This window comes from Lissotriton vulgaris, chromosome 4_1 (assembly GCF_964263255.1).
Source record: "Lissotriton vulgaris chromosome 4_1, aLisVul1.2, whole genome shotgun sequence".
In the NCBI taxonomy this organism is placed as follows: Eukaryota; Metazoa; Chordata; class Amphibia; order Caudata; family Salamandridae; genus Lissotriton; species Lissotriton vulgaris.
In genome coordinates this window covers 1,311,959,858-1,311,986,732 of record NC_141691.1, presented here as the reverse complement: position 1 = coordinate 1,311,986,732, position 26,875 = coordinate 1,311,959,858, and the positions used below count along the sequence as shown (strand labels likewise).

Here is a 26,875-nt window from a genome sequence, read left to right as displayed (position 1 = left end):
AACAATACTTTTCAAACCTTTTATAACAACTCTCACTCACTCCCCTTTTACTCCAATTTATTAATCACAGTTTAATGGTCTGAAAGCACAACAATAATCAAATTATATTTTGCTGCAAGAAACTTTAAAAAAGTGTCTCATTATAATTTATATATGACTTCCCCACAATAGTACAGAAATAGAATGTTGTTAATTACATATACTTTATATTTGTCTTTGACTTTACCATGATATCACCACATTTATATATCAGGGCACCATAATATTTGTGGAAAATCTGCAATCAATCACAATATGTGCTACTATATTTTGAACAAGTGATTCTACATCTTAAAAAGGTGTAACTGGTCTATCTCATTGCTCGAATCATTTTATAAGAAACCATGACGGGATTGAGGAAAGACACTGGGATTAGTTGACAGATCCAAGCAGGTTAATGAGTGGATCGAGAGAGTTAACGATTGAGATATTGTTAACGCCACAGTGCAGTGCAAACAATGCAATCATTATCTTTCAGAAAACGTAGGGTTACCAGAAGTTTTTATCTCATAAAGGACACTATGTTCTAGTCCGCCACTTTTGTCCAACAACCCAATGGATTCTGGAAGTTGCACTCCGATTTGACCAATTAGGTTGAGGTTTTACGCTACAGCAGCTTTTAAATGAAAAGGTGGACTAGAATAAGTTAAACAAATGAGAAGAAGAATCTGGTAACCCTAATTAAAATGTAATTTGACTTTACTAGTGGAATGGTGTAAGTATTTAAAAAGTAATACATATATATATATATATATATATATATTTAAATCACATCTGCAATATCAACTCCCTGTTTACAAAATAGTATCTCTGCAAGGAACCAAATGTACACATTTACAAGAATAAAACATACAGCTCTGATTGTTTTTTGTTTTTTTAAGAAAATTATATGAAGCTCATTAGTGCAAATAAATGCTGACCTGCAGCACTTAATTGGTGAACTTTGGATATCCTAAGCGATCCATTAAAGTCCAGCAGATATTCTCTATCAGCCTAATTTCCTCCTCTGGCATGCTCCTTTTCCAGCTGTCAATATGCGTTGGTGAAATCTCCCCTTCATAGGGTAGGTAGAATAAGTTTGTCGAGCTTGCAAACAATATTTGGTTTAAAGTGGCTGGAGACACAGGAATGCCAAGAAAGGCATAAATACTTTCAGTTGTTTTTTGTGGAAAATGTACAATGTCTTCAAATTTAACCAGTTGGTAGTTTATTTTTGGCAACTGTCTATTTATTCTCATGGCAGCTGCAGTGTTTGCAAACCACAAATATGCCAGCATGGAGACTGCATTTGATTTAGAATTGGATATCTCCTCTCTTAGTGACTCGTACTCATAGGCAAGACCTGAGTTAGAATTGCATTTCTCTCTGCTATCCTGAGCTTTGAACATCAGATCCAGATGATGTGCAAGTTTATTCACACTATAAAAGTTAGGCCTGCTATTGTGGGTCATGGAGAAGATCCATGCTCGAGGGTCTCTTACAACAAACAAGGCTCTTAAAGATGAGCCAACAACCTCTTGGAAAAAAGGCAGTTTTAAAGTCCAGCTCCCACTGCTTAAGCTGAGCACAGGTCGTGAATGAGGGTAATACACAAGATGTCTCCTTAGCTGTCTTATATATTCTGCATCCTTGTCAGAACTACTTCTAAATCTACTCCTCTTGTCAGTTACAATATCTTTCCTTTGATATCTCTTTTTCTTCTCTTTAGTCACCACAGAATGCTGAGCAAGCACACTCTTGTTTGGTTCATGCAGGTGAATGTTTTGTAAATGGAGCTTGGTGTTTTGGACAAGAGACTGGAGCCAGCCTCGCATCACAAGGAAGTGACCATCTTGAACATCAGAGTTGCTCCATTCACAACCATCAATAAAGGGGTCAATTTTGAATTCACTTTCTGGGATAGGCAAATAGGCTGTAGGAATTCTGATGTAGAGGAAATCAGTGGTGTTGAAAAAGAGCTGCTTTAAAATATCTGCTCCCGAACCAGGTAATGAAGTAATCACAACATCTGGCAAGTCAAGAGAGAGGCTGTCAGTTCGTTGTGCTCGTTTCAGTGTGTCTGTTTCCTTCTCCACTGCATCACTACTCTCTTTTGAACAGGTGGGCTGACTGCAGGAGCTCCATACATCCATCAATTCAATGAACCACAGTGTAATAACAATGATCAGGCCCAAGCGCATCAGTTTCCTGAAAGATTTGTAAAACCTCCATTGAAAAAACAACACAGCCAAACTCACACACATGAGGAGTCCTGTCAATGCATTCACTTTAAATCCAAACTGTAACAAGTACCTATTATTTGAGGGGATTTTGCCTACAACTCCTGTGCCCACACCAAATCTAGTAATTGTTTCCTGGTCTTCCACTGTGGCGTAGCCACCAAAACCCAGATAATTAAATCGTGCACTCAAGTCATTGTACTCAGTTACCAGTGATATTATTTTCTCTGTATTATTGACATTTAAGCTAACTCGTAGTCCATGTTTGCTATCATCCACAAACTTGAGATTGGAAACATTGACATATGGCCCGTAGAATAGGTAGGCAATCCTAGTTACATAGCTTCCCATGGGAAAGGTCACATTGACAAATTGTGTCCAGCGCTTTTTGAATTCAGCAGCCTGTTCCTCCTCTTGTATCCTCGCAACAGGGCTATTTCCATGGTGATCCAACCATAACATCTTGTAATGGGCATCCCATACATCCATCATGGCCCCATTGAATCGATTTAAAAACTTATAAGGTATGTACTTAAAATCAATATCCAGATTGTGAAAGAAGGCACTAACCAAACTAAGGGGAGAGTCTTTATGTTTCTCAATATGGTCCACTACTAGTAGGGTCTGGGGATTTAAAAGTACCAAAGCACGGTAAACACTCTTCAGTCTCATGGTGGATGAGTAGGCAGAGACTGCCTCACCACTTGCAAACAACATTTCTCCATGTTGGCTAGCAGTTATGATATCTCCAGCTGTGTCTCCAGCCTCATCAGCTGTCCATTTCAGCCAATGTGCACATTCACCAAGTTGCCCCTCCCAAGGATTGTTGCACTGACTAGTAGGTGATGGGGCAAATACTAGTACATTATTTAAGTGACTATGTTTTGGTCCATAGAGAGCTTCTGAAACAAAAACTTGACCATTTGGGGCAAACGTAAATGAGTTCTGGTCTGGGTGCTCATGACCAGGATTGAAGCTTCTCCATCCATCAATCCAGGAATACGGTTGAAAATGCACTATATCATAGACAGCCCGGCCACCAAGCTTTCCTGATTTAAATGAAAGAAATGTGTTAGTCTGAGTATTTGGCAATCCAGCTCCATATGTAATGACTCCCCAGTTGGGAAATATATGCAACTTAGAAGTTCCATGGTCCGAAGGAGGTTGAGGTGTTAAGGTTGGATCGTACCATATGAATTCTGTGTGAAGAGTGCTCCACCTCTGTGAACTAGACTGTACCATAGGCCCATCTTTTGGCCTATGCTTTCTGATTTGCTGTGCAAGCCAGTTGCCTGCTCCATTTTTTAACACAAATTTGTCCAAAAATACTAACTGGCTTTCTGGACCATAGAACCAATTATAATTTGAGTCTGCAATGCCTACCGTTCTCTGAAAGCCTGGCAAGAGGGTTCCATAATAAAACCAAAAGTGCATTTTCAGCCAGTAATTTTCCAAGTTATTAATACCAAAATGACGCTGCGCCAAGAAAACGTACTGAGTGATCGATTTTGATGTATAGCTGCCATATGCAACTCCTTCATCTAAAGAGCCATCAACCACATGATTGAGCAAAAACATGGTCTTTTCCATTACATCAACAACGACTTGCTTCCAAATGTGAGCTCGGGACTCCTGATAGAGGCCAGTGACGAGAGCTCCCGTGAGCAGCGCTATCATGTTAGTGGGTTGGTGGTTATGAAGCAGCTGCTTGCCCCAAGAGCGCACTTTCGAATATTCATACATTTCTTCACTCACACTCTGTATCTTCACCAAGTAGCTACGTCGTCTGCTATCATCTAGTAAGCCATACAGGAAATCAAATGCTGTGGCGAAACCAGTGAGGGAGTGGCCAAGGGGAACCTCGTCTCCGGGTGCGTTTGTGACCAGCCAGTCCTTGTAGCCAGCCATCCTGTCCATGTACTCCAGCGCAAAGGCAAAGGCGGCCTGATCTTCTGGGCAAAGGAGGCAATATATTGCCAGGGGTGGTAGGTTGTTGCCATAAATCTCATTCCACTTTGAAGCAAAATCAGCATGCTTAGTTGGAGGCAGGAAGTAGGTTGGGTTGGACAGCATTGTTGATACTGCATTCCTGATTGCCCTAAATAAATGCAAATGGCTGCCGCGGGACTGTTGCTTCATTATGCGAACGTCCTCCACATCGAAATACAAGCTTGGATGAAGACTGAACTCCTGCTGCTGAACTCTGGCAACAACATCTTGCAGTCTCTGCGTTTGGTATTGATCCGAGTCGTCTGTGAAAGTCCGCCAGTCAGAATAATTGCTTACAGATCCTTCAAATTGGGAGAGAACTAGGGTGAAAAATACCATGAAGAAGTAATGTCCTACAAACATCAGAGCCATGATCCATTAGGCGAATGCTTCCCTTCAGGCAAACATTGCTTTTCCAAACAAAGTGCTCCTATTTTCAGAGTATGCACATTCTGAGAAAAAATGTGTTTGCAGGGATCTTCCGAATATCAGTGTCTGAGATAGTGTTTGCATTCATCTGTAAAGACGCTAAAACGGGAATAAACAAAAAAAAGGGGTGAAAATGTGTTTCTTCACATATATTTCAGAAAGCACATATTTATTTTAGACATTGGGTTCCCCGTAGGGAAGCCTTCTAAATGAAATATCCATTTTCATTGCCTTTTTCAAAGTGCAATGCCAAGTAATCGTACTTCACAGTTAACGGTGAAGGAACTCTGTATGCAGCTAAAAAAATAATTTTCGCAGACGTTAGAGTCACGATGAATTCATTTAGTTGATTCAAAATGGAATCCCTCATGTATTACGTCATGCTTTGCATTTCCAAAAGTATAGCCAGACGTGGAATGTATGAGTGATGGTTTATTCGTTTCCTGAGCCGCAGACATGTTCAGACCCCTTCTTTGCTGTCTGCTCCGTCAGAAGCTTGTGAAAACTCTTCAATGCTCCGCTGGTTTGCTCTTGAAACATTGTAACGTGGTAACAATCTGTTATTTTCAGTTCTTGTCCCGGTTTCATAGCCTTTCAAGCAGCCGAAGCAGCTCAATGTCTACCGACTCCGGAAGTCGTACATTCTTTCCAGCTGCACAGCGGTTGGATTCATCAACTGAAAAAGACAAGAAATAAATCTGAGAAACAAGTAATTTGAAACCGCACAGTCCAACAATGGCTATTCAGAATAGATAAAGCAACAGTATTGAAAACAGGCTAAATCAATGCAGCTACATGTTTATAGGATTGGACGGCGACAGAAAAGAGGCCGGGACACCAAAATATAAGTGACACACCACCGCCCCCCCACATTAGTTAAGTAGAAAGCAAAAGAAAATGGCCGATATTAGCAAAATGAGTCCGTTTTGATTTTATAAAGACACGCTGTATATGTGTTCTGCGAGGCATGGATTTGAGTTTGCTGTGGACAATGTTTGTTTCAATATTCGGGAAATTACGATTGACACAGGGTCTTTACTTAAAGTAACACCACCATTCCCCACACAACTGCATTTTCTGCCCCAAGCCGTGCAAAAAAATAGAACGATAAACAGAAAATAGTATTTCAACACCAATATTTTAGTTATTTTCCTTCCCTATGGTATTTCTCCCTATTTCCCCCTTGAGCTACTGTATAACGTATTTAACTTTTTTGAGCCCTTCAGCTATCTCATCATAAAATATTAATATAGCTCCCCTTTCCACTCTGCATGTACAATGCTAGACTATCAGCTCAAAAAAAGAGACATTTAGCCTTGTACTAACAACTATCAATCCTCCATCCAAGTTGCGGTACTTGAAGGAAACAACATCTGTTAGAAGGTTTCCCTCCATGTTTCCCTAACAGGCTAGTCTGTGATTGGTTGCACAGTGTTAAAAACATGCCTCCGAAAACATTTAAAACAATACTTACAAACAGTTGCTTTTACAAGTGCACATGAAAAAACTGTTTGGTGTTTTTACTTAGAATGTAAAGGTAAGGGGTTGCATTATGGAAGAACATACACATTTATGTTTTCTTTTATGTTTATCATGGTACAGATTTTCATCAGACAAAAAAAATTTCAGTCGTTCAAACAGAATGCAGCAGGATATTTGCCATCATTCCATGGCAAAATACTGGTATGATTTTTATGGTTTCAGAAATGGCATCACATGCCTTTGATGTAGAGGACATCACCACGGGAGTTCTAGGCTCAACCAATTGAGATGCCTTACTGAACTGCACAGAAACATGGCATCAGATGAGGACTGTTGGACATATTCAGCCATGCCATTTTCCAACTATTCTTTACTCACAGATCATATGCGGCTACTAGCTTAACATCCACTATGTTAATTTTTTATCTTCTCATTACTCTCAGACCCTACATGGGCGTCAGCTTCTCCCCTCTTCATTCAAGTACAGCTCTCACAGGTGTGCCACTATCATTCTTTACCTGTACCACTAAGGGAAAGGACAAGGGAAGAAAGAAGAGAAAAACCAAGACACATGGATGCAAAGAAAAAAAAAAGAGAGGGAGGGAGGGAGGAAACAATGATTTTCAGAGAGAAACTGTAGACAGGGTGTTCGAAATGGGGTTTCTAGTTGGCAGTGATTTGCACCCTGTCCAAGTAGGAACCCATTCTCTAGTCAGCGTAAGTGTAGTACACACTGATTTTACCTTTGCTCACCCTCGGGTAACTTGGCTCAGAGCAATCAGGCCAAACTAAAAAGGCAATGTCAAAAGTATTTGTGCACACACACACACACATACACAGTAATACAGTGAAAACACGACAAAAGTACTTCACACCAGTTTAGAAAAAAATCCAATATTTATCTGAGTGAAACAAGACAAGGATGAAAAAAATCCAACATACACAAGTCAAGATATGAATCATTCAATATTAAATGCATTTATAGCATTTAGAAAACAATTGCTCCAACCGGGGCTATTTGGTCACTCTTGACTTGGACAAATCTATAAATTCAATCCTATATGGAGCGCAAGCTGGCTACAAGAGTAGCACAGCCCCCTGTACAGGATCATGAATGTGTCACAAAGTCAAAGATGGTGAGATGCGCAGAGGAGGTGAGGCAACGCAAAGGCAGGAGTCACACCAGTTCCTAACTGCTATGCAGGTCATTGGCACAAAGGAGGTGAGGTGTCAGTGTCACAAGGTGATGCATCCGTTCCTTGAGGTGGTGCAGGGTCGTTGAGCTGATAACGCCGTAGATGATGCAGGGCGCAGGGGAGGTGATGCATAGGTTGCACGTGCAAGACCTTGTGTCCTGAAGGCAATGCAGTGTTGATGATGCAGCAAAGTCACAGCGCAGTGCGTCAATTCTACGGCATCAATATCAAACCACCATGCCACAGGCGCAGCGTCAGAGTCAGAGCGGTGCGTCACGGACTTTGGTGAAGCAATGCTCGAGACTCATGCAGCGGCAGTACTTTAGAGGTGCCGCGGCACCAGTGGGGCTTGCATTGTAAGTCGCAGCGTTGCACTGCGCACTTGGCAAGTGGGGAACACAACTTCTTTGCAGGCCGTGGCGATGCATCGATTTTGCAGGGGTGAGCCGGTTCAGGACTGATGCTCGGAGTCGTTACCTCGATTTCTTGATTGCAGCACCAGAATCACCTCCAAGGGTCCAGGACTGGGTTTGTCACCAATTGGCAGGTCAGGACTCACAGCAGAGGAGCCCAGGTGCTCCTAGCAAGATGCAGGTAAAGTCTTTGATGGCCAGGAGACTTCCAACAGGAGGCAGGCTTAACTGAAGCCCTTGGAGAAACTTTATAAAGCAGGAGCAAAGTCCTGTCCTCTCACTCCGAGGCAAAAGTGGCAGTCCCTCCTGGCAGTCCAAGAGTTCTTCTTCCTGGCAGAATGTCTTCAGTCCAGAAGTGTTTCTACTGTTGTGGTGTCAGTGGTCCAGTGCTTATACTAATTTTGGCCTTTGAAGTAGGGAGACTTCAAAGAAAGATCTTTGCAGTGCACAAGACCATGCCCTTCCTGGCCCGGGTCCCAGAAAGACTACAAGGGGGTATGCAGTTCTTTGTGTGGGGTCAGGCACAGCCCTACTCAGGTGCAAATGTCAACCCCTCCTACCACTCTAGATCAGAAAGACGCATCAATCTGGAGATGGGCTATCGGGATATGCAGGGAACACCTCAGCTCCCTTTGTGTGTGACTCTCTAGAATGAAACAACGCCCAACTGTCATCCAACCCAGATGTATATTCTACGGACAGGCAAAGGCGTTGAAAGGTTAAGGTAAGAAAATGCCAACTTTCTAAAAATTGCATTTTCAGACCTGCAATTTCAAAATCAACTTCACTAAAAGATGTGTTTTTAAATTGTGAGTCTAGTGACAACAAACTCAAATTTCCTATCTGCTCCCACTTGGAAGATACCTGTGTAAAATGCTGCAGGCCAGCTCCAATGCTAACCTATGGGAGACACAGGTCTCGCGCTTTTTGGAAATTGGTGTCTACCTTGATTCTGCCATGAGGGGAACGGCTTGCTCTTCTTCTGGGTGCGCCGTGAGGGGAACGGCTTCCATCCTTCGCCCACTTGCCTGGTGACATCGCCGTGAGGGGACCTGCCGGCAGGAGGAACTACACTCCCCACAATCCTTTGCCTGGCGCGGCCCGGTGAAGCCAGTACAGCGACGCCTCTCCCCTGACTAAAGTGCTCCCGCCCCACGGAATGCGGGACGCGCTTTTGGAAATTGGTTCCTACCTCGATTCTGACGTGAGGGGAACTGCTTGCTCTTCTTCTGGGTGCGTCGTGAGAGGAAAGGCTTCCATCCTTCGCCCACTTGCCTGGTGACATTGACATTAGGGGAACGGCCGGCAGGAGGAACTACACTCCCCACAATCCTTTGCCTGACGCGACCTGGTGACGCCAGTACAGTAACGCCTCTCCCCTGACTAAAGCGCTTCCGCCCCACGCAACGCGGGACACGCGCGGGCGGCGCCCGGGCAAAGCCCAGGCCAAGGGCAGGCCCGCGTGTGCCTCTCAGGGCCAGGAAGTCGCAGGGCAGAGCCATCCCCCTTGGTTCTATATTTTCAGGGGCTGTGTCATTGTGGCGTGGGTAAGAACCTTATTGACTTTCGAACTCTCCTGACTCAAATACGAACAGTTCAGCTCCCTCTATTACACGTAAAATGCGTTCTCTATTTTGTAAGTTATCATACTCCCAAATTCCAAGGGAGTGATTTAAACTGTATAATATTATAATATCCTTTTCACGATTGATCATTGGGAAATTTAAGCACAACCCACCAGACACATATTTTTGTATCCCCTATTGGATTTGGTTAAACTTCCCTCAAACAGGAGGCATTTAAAGGAGTATAACAGTAAGCTTTTGTGCACATTCTTAGATTTTAAGTTTCTCTATCCCTCTCCCGACCAAATGGTTTCCGACTCATAATATCTTAAGCATCTTGTATCAGCTACCTAATCACTGTTATTTGGTGGGCATTATTGCAATTAAGAAAAATGGAGAAACGTAAGAGCCCTTAGATGCCTTTTGGACCATAGCTGAGTCGCTTCTTACTCATGAGATTCAGCAAACAGAATGGCGGCTCTCACTTGACTCCATTCAGTTTCCACTGACTGGGGAAGAAGGATCTAATATCCCCCTAACATCCCAAATTATTATTAATTCTAAAGATAGTAACCCTCTGCTGGGTAATAAACTTTCACATTCACTGAATCAAGCGAGGGATATTGAAAATAGTTCACCACTAGGTACAAGACTGCAAACCCGTAAACAAACTAAGTTGTCCTACCGGAATATAGCGAGAAATAGGCAGAAAGGTGCAAAGGGGGTAAAGATTGCAGCAACAAAGGAGCCGTTGTCTCTGGCTCCTGAGTACTTGCTTTAGCGGAAACACAAATAAATGTAACCTCAAAATCTATGGGTACTCAGGTAGCAGTACCTAGCTCCAACTTCAATGAGTTTCCTTTAGGTACTAAGGTAATCCTCGAAGATCTAGTTAGAGGATTGTTAGAATCCAAGATCAGTTCGATGATGCTCCAGATAAGCAGTCTCATTGAAGAAAGATTTGGGCGTTTGGAGGAAAAAATGAGCAGTTGATAGAGGTTGTAGGTTCAATTGGTAATACCTTGGAAAAATAGTACCTCGCCCTGGCACAAAGGGATCCAACCCCCCTCATATAGAGAGACTAAGGATCCCTAATCAGGAGAAAATGTGCGGTAGATCAGGAGTACCACAAACAGATACTTTACCTCCATGTGTAGTTGAGGACACTGAACCCAAGAATTCCAACAAGGAGGAAGACAAGAGCAGTATAGGTCTGGATAGACAAAATACCCTTCAAAAAACCTCTGAGCATCCTAGTCCAGGAAGATTTACCACCCGCTTCCTGCCCGTATGTAAGAACATTAACTGGGGTTCCTGCATTAAAACAGGGGCAGAGCAAATCTTGGATGACTCTCCGAAACAAAGCAGCGGACTGGTTGATCAAATTTATGAACTTTAGTCCCCACCATATTAACGAAATCAAGATTTTCCGAAGAGTGGGATGGGTTGGTGCCTCTGTAAAGACCATCCCTGTTGACTGCATTGTTATAAACTTTCGACGACCCCAAATGGTTTGATCTCTATTAATGAATAAGGAGGAATTCTCCCCTCAAAGCACAAGTACTATGGCTGTCCCTCTGGGTTTCTTTTATAAACCTACTTTTAGGCCAAGAGAAGTAGGGACCGTCTCCATCCTAACGCCAAATATGTTCGAGGGACTATCCCCTCTAAATGCAGTGGACTGACAATCAACTTACCTCTCTAGAAAGACGCATAGCCTGAAGAAAAGATCCAGCAAGATCCATTTAGAAAATTCACCTAGTTTGCCTATAATGGGGGAGGAGCGGGCACGCATTGTATCTATATCTACCTTGAATCCCATGAGGGTCCCAGAGGAGATGGAACTAGTATCTTCCCTAGTCACTTCTGACATCAGGTCCGTGTCAAAGACTTCCGGGCCCAAACATAATGTTTCTTAAAGCCCTGTTATTAGTGCAGATGTAATTTCTCCAGTTCATACAGGAGATTCTGCTATATTTATTCCCTATGAAGAAAGCACCCTGAGAGGGCCACTATTGAATATCCTTTTTTGGAATATTGCTGGCCTATGATCCAAGATCAACTGCGATTAGTGGTTGACCTTTTCGCAGACCTATTGCATTTTTTGCTTTCAAGAAACGTGGGCTGTATCACCTATTTATCTAAATGGTTATAAAACATATCTTTTGCCCGCTATTCCGTCCTTATCAGGGCGAGCAAAAGGAGGTCTGTCGATTTATATTTCCAACCTAATCGCAGCATGGGAAATTATTGCCCTAAAATTGGAGGTTAACTTCCAAATAATTATCCTTGATTTTAACAAATTCAATATTTTTATTATAGTTAACTTTTATAACAACCTACAACCATCCCAGCTGATTGATACCCTTAAAGAGATATGCGATATCCTTTTGGAACTTAAAAACATCTATCAAAATTAAAGCCCTTCTATTATCTGGGGTGGTGATTTTAACCTTTCCATGTGTGCCCACAATGATAATATAACTTGCGGTTTACAAGAAGAGAAAGAGGACAATCTGACTAATTTTTTACACAATCAGAGCGGGGCATGCTTATACGAGACTATAATTATTCTTCAATTGTCTTTGGCAAATGAACTAATGTCACCTATAGTCCCTCTTATTTCAACCTTTAATGGTAGAGGATTCTCTAGTTGTATAGACTTTGGGCCAGATGTATCAAAGGGTTTTGCCCATTCTGTGTCTATGCGGAAATGTGTTGATACATATGCCCTATCTTCTTGTCTTGCACAGCGGCACCTCTCAATTTAAATTTTAAAACACATGACTGTGTTTTGGAGACCAACAGCCAGATTCATCAAGCGAAATGCGCTCGCAAAAGGGCCAGATTCTGAGAATCTGGCCCTTTGCGAGTGCAATTTTTGCATTTGGGATTCATCATCCCAAATGCAAAAATCGCTAATAAAGAATTCGCAAATTTGCGAGGATTAGCATTTAAGGAATCTCTATTAGAGATTCCTTAAATGCTATTCATGAAACATTTAAAAATTGCGAATTTGCAATTTAGGACCGCTATTTACCACGAAGTCAAACCTCGTGGTAAATAGCGAAAACTTAGAAAAATGCATTTAAATGCTTTTTTCTAAGTTGCATGTTACACACACACATGTCCTTTGGACATGTGTGTGTGCAACATCAGTCTACATTTTCATTTCAGGGGTGCTACAGGGTGTCCTTTGGACAGCCCTGGCACCCTTGAAATCGCATCCTTATTTGCGATTAGCAATTTGCTAATCGCAAATAAGGAAGCTGTAGGAATCGCAATTTATTTTGCGATTCCTACATGAATCCCGTTTTCCAAGTCCTTAATAGCGATTGCTTAATAATCGCTATTAAGGACTCGCAAAACGGGACAATGATGAATCTGGCTGCATTTCCCCAATTCCATAACTCTTTCTCTCCCGAAGGGGAGAGATAAGACCTATCAACTGAGATCACATGGCGAGGAAAGCCTGGTCTTGAATAAATTAAATGGTTACTCACTCAAGTGGGAATATGCTGATCCGGTTAAGATTACGGAGAAAGTTGTTAAGAATTCTATGAGAGATATTAATATCTGTTTAGATGAGTGCTCTACCTCCCAGGAGATCGTAGACAATTTTATGGTTGTGACCAAATCTGTCAAGGAAGCCCTATGTGTTAAACCCAAAGGGAATAAGAGAAACAAGGTTGGCTGGTTTAACAGTACTTGTACCAAAGCATACTCAAATCTGAAAACCGCCCTTCATAACCCAGTTAGAAATAAGCAAGAAATAATCCATCTTCGAAAAACCTATCATTGCGCATTTCGATTAAGGAAAACTGAATTGAAACAGGAACTATGGGCCCGATTCACAAAATGAACTTAAGACTCAATCCTAAATTTACTACTATTTTGGTATTCACAGAATGCACTTACTACTTTTGGCATTCACAGAATGCACTTACTACTTTTGGCATTCACAGAATGAACTTACTACTTTTGGTATTCACAGAAGTTAGGATTTTGTCTTAAGACAGACTTAAGACAGACTTAAGACAAACTTAAGACAGACTTAAGACAGACTTAAGACAAAATCCTAACTTCTGTGAATACCAAAAGTAGTAAGTTCATTCTGTGGATACCAAAAGTAGTAAGTGCATTCTGTGAATGCCACAAGTAGTAAGTGAATTCTGTGAATACCAAAATAGTAGTAAGTTTAGGATTGAGTCTTAAGTTCATTCTGTGAATCGGGCCCTATGGGCTGAACTCCATAAGAGTTGCTTAATGAAAGATATCGCTGCCTTCTGGAAAGTAATTAAATCCCCATTTCTCTCAGGAACTAGAGAATCTAGTAAAATAGAAATGGCAAATGATGAAACATCTTGGGTGGAACACTTTTCCCAGATTTTTGGACAAACTGCTAGCGCGTCGACAGCCCAGACCCCAATAGGGACGAATGGTGTGTTCACTAAATCTCCATTTACTCTTCTTGTTTTAGATTTTACTCAGGATGAAGTTGAATTAGCTTTAATGGAAAGCAGTGGGGGAAAGGCGCCAGGCCCTGACGGGGTCCCGGTTGACCTTTACAAATTTAACAAGGACCTATGGACCCTGATCCTGCATACAGTTCTGGAAGCAACGTGTAAAGTTGAACAATTAGGCTCATGGTCACTCTCCATCCTTGTACCGATATTTAAAAAGGGAGATCGACAAAGTCCATCTTGTAATCGCCCCATCTCGTTATTAGACTCTTTCGGAAAGGTTGTTGGGCGTATTATATTAGAACGCCTTCAACATTGGGCGGATGACAAAAAAAATTTTGTCTGACTTCCAATATGGATTCAGGGATGGTATGGTACCACCGAGCAAGTCTTAAACCTAACTTTAATTATGGGCAAATACGTAAATGTGAAAGGTGGGAAACTGCATATGGATTACGTAGATTTAACATCTGTTTTCGACTGCGTAAGCCATTCGAAACTGTGGGGCATCTTAATAGAAATGGGTGTTGACCTTCCTTTAATTAATTTCCTTCGTGAAATGTACTATAACGCAATGGCCAGAGTGAGATTCGGAATAGGAGGAGAGCTGACAGCGCCGTTTAGGGTCAAGTGGGGTGTCAGGCAGGGTTGTGTCCTGGCCCCCTTTCTTTTTACTCTTCATACTAATGGTCTAGAAAAAGCCATGCTGGAGGGGTGCCAGGACCTACCTTTACTTTACAATCGTCCCATACCCGCTCTTCTCTACGCAGATGACGCTGTGATTTTTGCCCGCACTCCCCTGGAACTCCAACGCTCACTTACTAGATATACTGCCTTTATGTCTAATCTCGATTTAAAAATCAATATTAAAAAAACTTTTATAATGAGCTCAGGAGTCTGGCACAAAAAAAGGAGAGACATTTTCATTAATAATTCCAGGGTGGAGAATACAACTACATATCCCTATCTTGGGACTTTAATAGATGAAAAGGGTTCATGGAGAAAAGCTATAGAGGCCAGAAAGCTGCTGTTTTTAAGGTCAACCATGGCACTAGTAAGTTTTATTCAGAGAATAGGAAAAAGATCTCCAGTTGAGACGATCCGCATATACCAGGCAAAATGCATTAGCACTGCTATTTATGGAGCAGGGTGTGGGGCTATGCACAGGTGGAAGTCCTTCAAAAAGCGGAGAACAGTTCCCTGAGGTTTCTCCTTGCTGTTCCGCAAGGCACCTCAACTTTTGGTTGTTATATAGAATTAGGCCTACCTTACATTTCTGATACCATTAAGATGCAGCCAATTCTATTATGGCACCAAATGTTGTCATCCGAAAAATTTGTTTTTACTCAAAGTTTGCTGAAGGACTGCCTTGCACCCAAAAACTCTGCCAAGATTAATTGGATTTGCTATGTTAAGAAGTTCCTGCATGATTTGGGCCGGGAAAAATATTACCATAATTCCCCACTAATAGCAGAAGTGTCAAGCAAAAAACTAAAAACCTTATGCCTGTGCCATCTAGCAGATCTGCATTTGGTCTCTGAAGCCAATAAAACATTGGCTCAAAACTCTTTGCTGATTCAATCGACAGTGGCCATCTGCCTTATTTAACTTGGAATTTGAATGGTTATGACAGGTTCTGTTGACCTGTTTTAGGTTCAACTTTTTTCATCGATTAGTCACTTTTCCAAAAATTAATGACTGGTCGAACCTGCTATCTCCTTGCCCCTGTGATGATATCTCAACCCAATCTCTAATACACTTAACCCTTTTCTGTACATTTTATGCAGAACCAAGAAAGCGCTGGTTAGTTCCAATCTTAAAAAGTTTAGGTTTACGCCAATGTCGGCCTGCCTTCATGGTTCTTCAACTTATGGAACCTGACTGTTTGGCACACAATATTGTAAAATTTCTAAAATTTTGTATTCGCCATAGGAGTAACCTTTATTTGATTAATGCTCTTTCAATTTTGCTTTGTTGTACATACCCTTGTTGTTTTTTAGAACAAATATAGTATTGTAAGCTATTTAATTCTGGAATTAATTATTCTTTTAAAATGTTGTATTAACTGTCATAAATGTAATTAATTCATATGTATGTATTTTTATGGTTTTCACTTAATTGAAGCCGAATAAAGTAATTTTTGAATTTGAATTTTGACACAGGCTGTATTGAAAAGCATATTTAGCAGCTTTTCACTACCAGGACATGTAAAACTTAAAAACACGTGTCCCACTTTTTACATACACAGCACCTGACCCCTAGGACTACCCAGGGCCTACCTTAGAGGTGCCTTACATATAGAAAAAAAGAAGGTTTGGTCCCCACAAGAAGGTGCACTTGCCAGGTTGGCATGGCAGTTAAAAACTGTGCACACAGACTCTGCAGTGGAAGTCCAGGGCCACGTTTGGAGGGCTACTCATGTGGGAGGGAGAATCAGTGCCATTTTGATTTACGTGCCCTGGGCACATGTAGTGCACTGTTCGAGCACCTTTCTAGTAAATCAAATATGCCAATAATGAAGAAAACAAATGCCATTACCTTTTAGGCACAGAGCACATGCAGTTTAGCACTGGTCAGCAATGGGCAAGTGCCCAGAGTTCAAACACCAGCAAAAACTAAGTCCAGCACACAATCAAAAACAAGAGGCCAGAAGCAAAAAGAAAGGGGAAGCTACACCAAAAGATGCCAGGTCTAACAGATGGGAAGAAAGAGTGAGGGGGAGAGAAGGGCAAGATAAAGTAAATAAAAGAGAGTGTGAGACTGAGAAAATAAAAGTTCAGGAAATAGGCAAAAACAGAGTGGGAGAATTGTGGATGGTTCAAAAGAAAGAAGAGGTTAGATAGTGAGAGCTTTAGCTATGGATCGAAGAAATAAAGACCAATCGTAGAGCGAAGGAAGGGATTCAGAAACACATATAAGAAAAGGAACAAGTGAGAACTGGAACAAGGATTCACATGCACAGTGTCAGCATACGACTCATCTTCACCAACAACTCTGCTCTCCTTGGTTACACAATTCAAAGCATAGGCTAATTTCATATATGCACATACTTGGCCCTATTGATAAATAAACTACTTAATGATGTCAAATTTTACAGAAGTCTCCTGCATAGCTAAAACCGCACCCCCCTGCATGAGTCTACTTCCTAGTAATGCAGGGAATGCTGTGGCACAATGGCCCAGGGATCAGAGGGGCCCAATGGAACTCAATTATGGGCGTCTTTAACGGCTAAAATATAGGTCGTAAGTTTATTTGCTTGCTTGAATGAGTGCTCATTTCAGCCTTGCATTACCACTATCCCCTTTCGAAAACATCCTTTACAGTGATCCACGACCTGCTCTACACAAACAAATTTACTTTCTGGACACCCAGGCGTCCCTCCTATTCTAACCAGATGGGATCCTTTCAAACATGCAAGGTGAGCAGCAGTAAGACCTCACCCGCTACTAAGGCGCCTCACTCCTTCCTCTCATCCTGGCACTACAAAATGAACAAGCATTTTCAATGCAATAGGTCTCGCATTTAAGCGAGTTTGAACTATTGGCATTGTAAATGACAATGCTTTTATTTATGCTTTATTTTTCATAAATAAAAGGCATTGTCATTTACAATACCAATAGCTCAAACGCGTAAATGCGAGACCTATTGCATTGCAAATGCTTGTTCTCTTCGGAGTCGGTTGCTTCCATCTTCTGATTTCATGACTTGGCTCCAATTTTAAGGAAACCTCCTCCGGCTCAGACATTAATCAAACTGCCAAGTCTTTGGTTTCGCTGCTCTGAAGGCGCCGCTGATGACGGCATTCAAATAAAATGCTAGTAAGGACAGGGCAGGAAGTGAATTTTAACTCTGTAAGGCCACATGCCCCTTTTCAAAAGGTTTCCATCAACGATAACGGATGTTGACGAGTGTTCTAGAATACAGAAGCATCAAAGGAACTAGTGCACAAACTGAAGATGAAAACCAAAAGCCTTGAGGTACAGAGGTCATCGAATTAAGGGAAACGTTATATTCACCCAAAGTGAGTCGATTAATGGTGTTTATATAATCTTCTCGAAGCAGTGTTCTTATTCCGACTTGCTCCAACACAATTACATTGGCAGAATGCATCACCACAAGTAACAAACACGCTTGTTTTTTCTGCTCCCCCCCCCCTTAAGGTTATTATCACAGGTGCCATCTCTTGGAAACAAAGAATGCCCAGTTTCTTAATTAACAAGCATTGAACGTGCAAGTCCTACCAAGTTTGCGTTTTATCAATGGTAAACACTGTATTCACTGTGCACGAGGACCGAACCAGCGGCTCCAACCATAAACACTCAATCAGGTGTAAGAAAACATATCCGGTTTAGATAGGTCAGTACTCTGACAATCAGGGATTGGTTTGTTGAACTTTTGTCATGTGACTGGCTGGGAGGCTATTGTCAACTGTTCATTGGACAACAATGCTCTTAAACGACACAGTTGTTGTGGATTGTCTGAGAGAGGTCTGCCAATTTATTATTGGTTGAGGGATCCCGGAAGATGACACACAGCCGTACGATTGGATGGCGGCATGCCCGTTAACTTTTGTGCGGGCAGTGTGCTGGTTTGCAGCCCACCCGGCCTGTACTGGCGTCACAGGCGTGTCATTTTCGCCTTCCTTTCCTACTGCAGCTACCAGCCTCTTAAGAGCATCTTTCCGTCGCACCCGCTTTGTGTGCTGCGGCCCCCCACCCCGCAGCTTTTCACTTACAATATTCCCTGCAGGATACCGGCGACCCGACCGGTTCAGGTGAGACTGCTGCAGAGACTAGTATCACCTCCTTAAAGGGCGCGCCAGCCATGGTAGGGGATGCCCGCGCATGCGCAGCATTTTTAACTTTCATTCTGAGAGCCCCGGCCCCGGTTAGAAATGCCGCGCATGCGCAGGCGCTCTACTAGGTCCGACAGCTCCCGTCGTGAAGAACATCGGCGGGCAGCCCCCACACTACCAGGTCCGGCAGTTCCCAGTGTTAATATGCCCTGCTGTACTTGTAGGGAAAGGCTGTCCCCGACGATGATATTGTCGTGCTCAACAAATGCCCCAAAGCGACCAGTCCAGGCAAACAGGCCCCCAATGGTGTACAGACAGTCCCCGGCAGCTCAAAAAGAGAAGGCCCCTCAGGAAGAGCGAGGTAACCCTCCTGCCCGGCCCACAACCCGCTTACTCGCAGCAACCCGGAAACCAGAATGGTTACCTGCGGCAGGGATTGTAGGCACTTGTGCGAGGCTCCGTGGGTCTCCGGGGTGTTAGATCCTTGCAGGCGCTGTCCGGGTGAGGAGCGAAGCAGCCCCTCCCGCCCGGCGTCGACGAGTCTTCCGTTTCCAGGCAACGGCCCCACCGGCACCGATCCCAGCGCGGCTCCTCGTCTGACGTCAGAGGAGCTGCGCTCGGGATTTCTGAGGCTCCCGAAGTTCCCGGGCTGCGGCGGTGTTTACGGGGAGGCAACTTTGAATTTCCCTACAATGCCGCTGTGGGAGTCTATACCACGCTGCCTTCCTCAATATGTGGGCCACAGTCGCACACAGCACTTCCCCCGCACGGCGCTTCACGCTTCCTTCGGGTCGGGGGCAGTGGAGGTACTTCCTACCACACAACGCTCCTTCGCTTCCTGGCAGTACCCAGTGCGCCCAGACCCTGGTGGCGGCGAGTTGGCATAGGCAGCGCCGCTTCCAACAACGGGCAGATGACGGGCACACAGCGCTCCGCTGCAACTGCGCTTTAGTCACAGTCCAGCCCTCCTCAGCGCAGCCCTATCCCAGGCGGCAGCGGTGATTTCAAACAGTGCTCCTTCTGGCACAGAGCTCCACAGTGCCTTCCCATGCATAAGGGGAGAGGAGCCCGGTGAGTGGGGTTGAGGGTGGGGGTGTACGTGCGTGTGTCTGTTTGAGTGTGTCTGTGCGTGCGTGCGTCTGTCTGTCTGTGTGCGCGTGTGTCTGTTTAAGGGGGGTGCGTGTGTGTATGCAGTGTGTGTGCCTGTGTATGGCTGTGCATGTGCGCATGCGTGAGTGTGGCTTTGTTTGCGAATGGGAATATGAGGCATGGCGATGTGCGCGCTCCCGAGGTTAAATCTCGGCCAGAAAAAGTGCGTGGAACTCTGCTGTCCACATTCCCCCAAATGTAACATAAGTTGTCTCGCCCTAGACAGCAAAAGCTTCGCTTTTGCTTTCGTCTAGGCGAGACCTAAAAAGGGATTTTAAAAAGCTCAGAAGAGCTCATGCAGTTTTGTTTTATGTTGTGAATGGCGGTCTGCTAGCTAACTTCAGGTATGTAAGAACTTCGCCAGCACAGTGCAAACCAAAGAAAAGAGAGAAAAATCAGAAGACAGTAGTGGGGCCTAAAAGCGGTAGCTTACTACCTTAGTCGGTAGCGTTTACAACTGTACAGAAGCCTTATTGTGCATGTAAGACATTAGACACAGCCACTGATGCAAAGTTCAAGAAGTAGTAGGATGCCGCCATTTTAAAATAATGCTGTGTCTGTATATTTGCTATTCTAGTTTACATCAATGATGAATAAGACCTCATTTGGCAACATATTTAATGAAAACATCCCACAATTACACCATAATTTTGGAATAGGTCTGTTCATTTTTATAATAAAACATTGGAACTTAATTGTACATATTTTAACATATTAACCTAAGCATCAACAAACAATGTAAATCTGTTTCTTGCAAGCCTTTGTGGAGTTGTATCTAATAAGAAGGAGAAAGAAAGCCACCACTGGACAATAGTGTGAATCTGCACACTAACAAAATGTGATGCACATGTGAAAATTGGATATGGCACAAAGACAGACTATCAAAGTAATTGGAGGAATGGAATTTGACACATCGGGAGATGGCCACAAAGGAGTGTGACTGGATCTGATTACCTCTTATAGTGACACATCATTCATCATTTGCAAGAATGGTTTTCCAAATTTGGAGGTGAATGAGGCAAGATCATCCTTTCTGTGCGTGGGCCAGTGTAATGCAATTAGGTTGTACTACTTGAGTGTGCTTTCCCTTTTATGAATCCTGCTGCAAGCGATATATTAAAGATATGCATAAATAATTTGGATTTCTGGCTGAAATTATTGACATTCACTTTTCTCATAAAAGCTGACATCAAACTTTGTACATAAACTATTATTTTAAACCATTTAAAACCTTTCACTTTGATCTTTTTCTAAAGGTTATGTGTTATAAAAGGGGCTCTCTAACCACTTGAGAACTTCCCTCTACTTCTTTCAATACACTAACGTCTCTAAATACATGCTTCCCCCATTACTAATGCACCAGCTGTAAGCACACTATCTGGCTCTTGCAGGCCGCAAGGCTTATTGCGATCCTCGTACTTCATTACGACATAGAAATTTTTCATCTTAGTGAAGGGCTTTATGTCAGAATATCAAGTTAAAAGGCATGGAGCTGTATCAATTTCAACTTTAGAATATGCTATATCATGAACGTATGAATTGGATGTGATGCTAGTGGATCACTAGTTTCATCCCTTTAGGCACACATTTGTTGTCTATTTGCTGGAAATAGACTTCCACACTAGTTTTTCAATTTAGTTGATTGTGATGTTTTAATTCATTTGTATTTTCATTTCTCTTGCTTTTCAATCATAATTAGTTGGTTTTGTACACATATTTCACTTAAGGCAATGTCTTATGGATAAATCCAATGCATTTCGGGCATTAGTTGATGCCCTTCGTCAGGGAACAGACACTACAAGAATGTATATAAACAAACCATTAGGATACTTTTTCGTTTTTGCCATGTAAATAAAGTGCATAAAAAATACATAAAATGATAGTTGCATGAATCACTATGGTTGTGTGCATGTTATTATTGTGACACCTTCTGTAACCCCTATACCCGTGAGGTTCATAAATAAACACATGACTGGGTATGAAGCATCGTATCACTTACAAGCCTGTTATCGTGATTTTGTGATTTGAAAACGAATCTGTAAAACGAACGGAGAAAGTCAATGTAAGACTTTCTGTAAGTTCATTTTCATGGATTAACGCGCTAGGGTTATGGGAAGTCGATGGTTGACTAACCTTGGTGAGCGATCGAAGCGTTTTCCGATATGCTGGCTTCCTTGCAAACGCCGGCGTAGAGCAAGTCTAGCCGCGTTTTTGAGATTCAAAAGAAGTTATGGTCTTGTGACCGTGAATATGGACAACAGACTATGTTTAGCGGTAAGATGCGTGGCTATGCATATTGCCGCGTATCTATGGCTCGGTCGCACGTCTTTATTGTAGATGTAAAAACATCCTGCTATGATGAAGTTGGAGGTTGTATAATTAGGAAGTAAAAGAAATACGGGTAGTAAGAAATAGTAAATTAAGAAAGTAAGTGGGCGGCAACGCGCACTATAAGGATGCGAACTCGTGAGTCGGGTGTGATCCTGCATCCGCTCATAACGACTGAGCTATGGGTCTACTTAAAGATCGGGGGATCCTAATGTGTATGTACTAGTGGTTTGAACTGGGTTGACTTGAATACATATCAACATTTGGTGAATATAAACAAACAGGGTCATATTATAGTAAGTCTGTGCGAGCAGTCACAGTAATTACAATATAGTCCGTGGACATTGCTAAAGATAGAAAAACTAGTGTGGAAGTCTCTTTCTAGCAAATAGACAACAAATGTGTGCCTAACGGGATGAAGCTAGTGATCCACTAGCATCACATCCAATTCATGTATTTCTGACGTCGTGGGACTCTCGACGCCACCTTTGGAGCACCAACAAACGCAGTCAAACTGTTTGACAAACTCAAGTGAAAATAGCTGTGCATTTGCCCTAAAATCAATTCTTATTGTTACCCTTCCTAGCGTCCACTGGACAAATAGCACACCTTAAAACCATCTCAACCAACCATAATGAGTAACTATGAAGAAATATCTAAAAGCACAGAGGCCAGAGCATTTAAAGCAGACGAAGCAGACCGCATATATTCACTTATCCGGGAAGAACTAGCACAGGAAACTACAAGCAGGTTCAAGGAGCAAAATATAAGGCAACTATTATATCTCACAAAAAGAAAAATCAACAAACAGCTCCATGCGAGCACCCTCATTAAATACCACCGCAACCAACGCTTACCCCGAGGCCTAAGGATTGCCATGAAACCATCCCTCTGCAAACACTCAAAAAAATTCCAAGAACGATGGTTCGAAATACTCAACAAATGTTCGCTGGATCTTATTCTACTAATCATCGAAGAGCTATCCACAATACTTGATGATTTAACCACAGAAATTGAAGAGGTGTCAACCGAGCTATCCAAAATGATGACAGAAGATGAACTAAAAATAAATCTAGAAGATGTTCAAGTACAAATAGAAAAACACTCAAGGGAAATAAATGAACGCAAAATTCGAAAATTCAAGCGGGACACCCTTGACTATAGACTAGGAGAAGTCTATACATGGGCTGAAATATATGCTCAAAAAAAGAAGGAATCACCCGTACAATTCCAATACAGACACGTCATCAACAGACAGCGACACCAACCAAAGACCACGAAAAGCTCAACCTATGAGAAAAACACCAGACACCACTCCAGCGGAACAACCCACCACAAGCGCACCAACTGAAACCAATTCTTTTTTAGACCAGGGCCAAGCACAAAAAGGAGACCCCGGAGAGGACAAAGGAAGGGAAAAGGACAGAGATCCACCCATCACGAGGAGCGTGACAGGAACCAACAAAGAGAAGGAGAAGAAAGCGAAAAAGAATCAAACATAGAACAGCTTGTGATTAAAATAAGCGATTACCATCTCAATTCTTATGAACTGCGACTCTTACAGAAGGGAACATCATTCGTACCCACAACGACCACGGACAACTTGGAATTAGAAGTCAGCTTCTTTAAGCTCATGCGAAAACTCTGTTTACGACACTTCTTCGACAATGTGCTTCCAGAACAACCAAAGAAAGAGCAAGATCAATTATTAGGCCTACGAGTAACAAGCAGTTTCCAAGCACCCGTTAGTCACAAAACACTTGACCTTTTTGAAAATGTGGTTAAGCAGGACTTAACAAAGATGAAACACTTCAAAGTGAAGAAGAAGAATGTAACCCAAAAGAACCTTGACACGTTACGGAAACTAGCAGCCAACGAAAACATTATCTGCACAAAGGCCGACAAAGGCGGAGCACTTGTAATCATGAACAATTCTACGTATGAAATGAAGGTGATGGAGCACATCGCAGATACTAACACATATATGAAGCTGGATAATAACCCGACAGCAGAATTCACAAAACATCTACGTGTCATCATCGAAAGGGCCTACCAACAGGGTACCATCACAGACAGAACAAAAAACGTTCTACTCAAATCCAACCCGAGGAGCCCCACTTTGCGAATGGTACCTAAGATACATAAAAACATTATGGACCCACCGATGAGACCCATAGTCTCTACACGTGGGAGTCTCCACGAGCCTATTGGACAACTTTTAGACGAGTATCTCCAACCCACAGTGCAAGCTATGAAAACATACGTAAAGGACACCACACAATTCTTGCTCAAATTACAAGAAGTGACATTTGAACCCCAAGAAAAATTCATACTCTGCACAGCGGATGTCCGCTCATTATATAACCCTCGCATGTGCCTATTCCGCGGAGACCCAAGCATACATACTTACCGGCCCCCGCATTCTGCTGTTGCCAATGGTGGGAAATAATGTCAGCCAACAATAACTGGTATTAGTAGTGGTCGTTGTTGGACGCAGTTTATTAATAACCAAAGACATATTAATAACACAAACTGGTTTCAAGCAATCTTCCATTTTGCGAACATTAAACATCAATCATAATTGCCATATACAAATTATGACACCATCTTGTGATAACAGGTGTCAGTCTTTTTATGTCCTCCTTAGTTCAAAAATGGGGCTTGTACACAAACCAGTTTGTTGCCAGTCTATTGGTGCTCCAGTGGTTGGTTGCCCACGCCTTCTGCGTGTTGCGGAGGGGAGCTTTCCTGTCGGGAGTTCGGTCCCCAGCTCGCTACCATTTGCGCCCTGCCGTCCGGCCGGGTCTGGGCCGCGAGTGCCGTCTCCTCCTGTTACTCCCCTCCTTTATGCCGCCACGTCACCCTGCCGTGCGGCATTCAAAAGTGAGTGGCCATCCTCTTACACACCGCCCGCCGGTGTGTTTTCTTAGCCAACAAGTGTAGGATTACCGCTAACGCCCCTTCCCTTATCCAGCACTGCGACTTTGCTGTTCCTTAGGTGTGGGTGGGTGGGCTTCAGTCGTTGTTGTTGTCGCGCCGTTCTCCCAGCTCCTCGAAGGCGTTGTGCTTCTGCTGGGAGGCGGTGTCGCTTAAATCCTCCTGAGCCCTCCATGCAGGCCTCAGGTGAGTCCCACTGATTGGGGGGTTCAAACAAAGCCAGGTTGACCCCAATGGTCAAAACTAGCGGGGGTAAACTGGTTCTGGGCACTTTGATGCGCCCAGGAACCAGCGGAAGCGGGGTGCGCACCAGCCACCCGACCGGAAGTGACCTGTTGACCTGAGCGCCCCCAAAGGGCGCCCAATGCGCCCTTTGGGGGCGCTCAGGTCAACAGGTCACTTCCGGTCGGGTGGCTGGTGCGCACCCCGCTTCCGCTGGTTCCTGGGCGCATCAAAGTGCCCAGAACCAGTTTACCCCCGCTAGTGGCACCACGAGGGTTATGGCGCCAGCCTTCAAGCCTCCCCCACCCTTACGGGAGGGTGCGGCGGCCTCTGCAATAACCCTCGCATGTGCCTATTCCGCGGAGACCCAAGCATACATACTTACCGGCCCCCGCATTCTGCTGTTGCCAATGGTGGGAAATAATGTCAGCCAACAATAACTGGTATTAGTAGTGGTCGTTGTTGGCCGCAGTTTATTAATAACCAAAGACATATTAATAACACAAACTGGTTTCAAGCAATCTTCCATTTTGCGAACATTAAACATCAATCATAATTGCCATATACAAATTATGACACCATCTTGTGATAAGAGGTGTCAGTCTTTTTATGCCCTCCTTAGTTCGAAAATGGGGCTTGTACACAAACCAGTTTGTTGCCAGTCTATTGGTGCTCCAGTGGTTGGTTGCCCACGCCTTCTGCGTGTTGTGGAGGGGAGCTTTCCTGTCGGGAGTTAGGTCCCCAGCTCGCTACCATTTGCGCCCTGCCGTCCGGCCGGGTCTGGGCCGCGAGTGCCGTCTCCTCCTGTTACTCCCCTCCTTTATGCCTGTTACTCCCCTCCTTTATGCCGCCACGTCACCCTGCCGTGCGGCATTCAAAAGTGAGTGGCCATCCTCTTACACACCGCCCGCCGGTGTGTTTTCTTATATTTACAACAAGGGGTGGTGAGGGACAGAGTCTCTGAATTAAGCAGAATACTCTCACCCAGTCAAAAGATCAGGGCTAGATCCAACACCGTTTTTTAGCTCACTGCACCATCCCAGTTTCAGAACCTGGCTGTATGCAAATTAGTCTGGTCCTGTCCCAGTGCATGATGGGAACAGGGCAAACCAAACTACAAAGGCCAATTCTTACACTGGGAAGGAAACAAGCTACCAGGGCTACTGGTGTGTTTTCTTAGCCAACCAGTGTAGGATTTCCGCCACGCCGCAGGGAGGCTCACGTCTTACTGCGGCTCCCCCCCCTGCACCTGGTTCGTGGCTCCCACCATCTCCCATACTTGTGTGTATCTTTTCCCTTTTTTTTTTTTTAACAGCAACCTGCGAGTGTCATTGCACCCCACAAGTTATCCCAAAACACCTTCATCCCCTTTTTGGAGAGGTGCACCCCGTCTTGCCCGTAGAGTTCCGGGCGGCCTGGGTGGATGAGGCCGTGCCGGATTGATTCCAGGCCATTGGCGAGGCAAAACTTGTGCATTGCCACATTTAATTTCCTCCTTGCGTTATCGACGGCCTTGTTGGAATCTGCACCTCTCCAATACTTCCTGCTGATCATTTCGGACCAGACTATCGTTGTGGGACCCAGCCACGCTGCCGTCTTGGTGAGATCCTTTTGGATGGCCTGCCCGACTGCTTTTCACCCTAGCCGGG

At 43.5% G+C, this 26,875-nt stretch overlaps 1 protein-coding gene across 3 annotated transcripts in view; it reads right to left on the bottom strand.

Annotated features, from left to right (window-relative positions):
• Window positions 1-45: 45 nt before the first annotated feature.
• The window catches only part of DSEL (dermatan sulfate epimerase like), a 148,257-nt gene continuing 121,427 nt past the window's right edge, over window positions 46-26,875 (bottom strand). For all 3 annotated transcript variants that reach the window (XM_086965546.1, XM_086965547.1, XM_086965548.1), the window contains exon 2: window positions 46-5,352. In XM_086965546.1, coding sequence (XP_086821672.1) covers window positions 969-4,619 — 3,651 coding nt within the window. In that variant the 5' untranslated portion in view covers window positions 4,620-5,352 and the 3' untranslated portion in view covers window positions 46-968. The remainder of the gene's footprint in view (window positions 5,353-26,875) is intronic.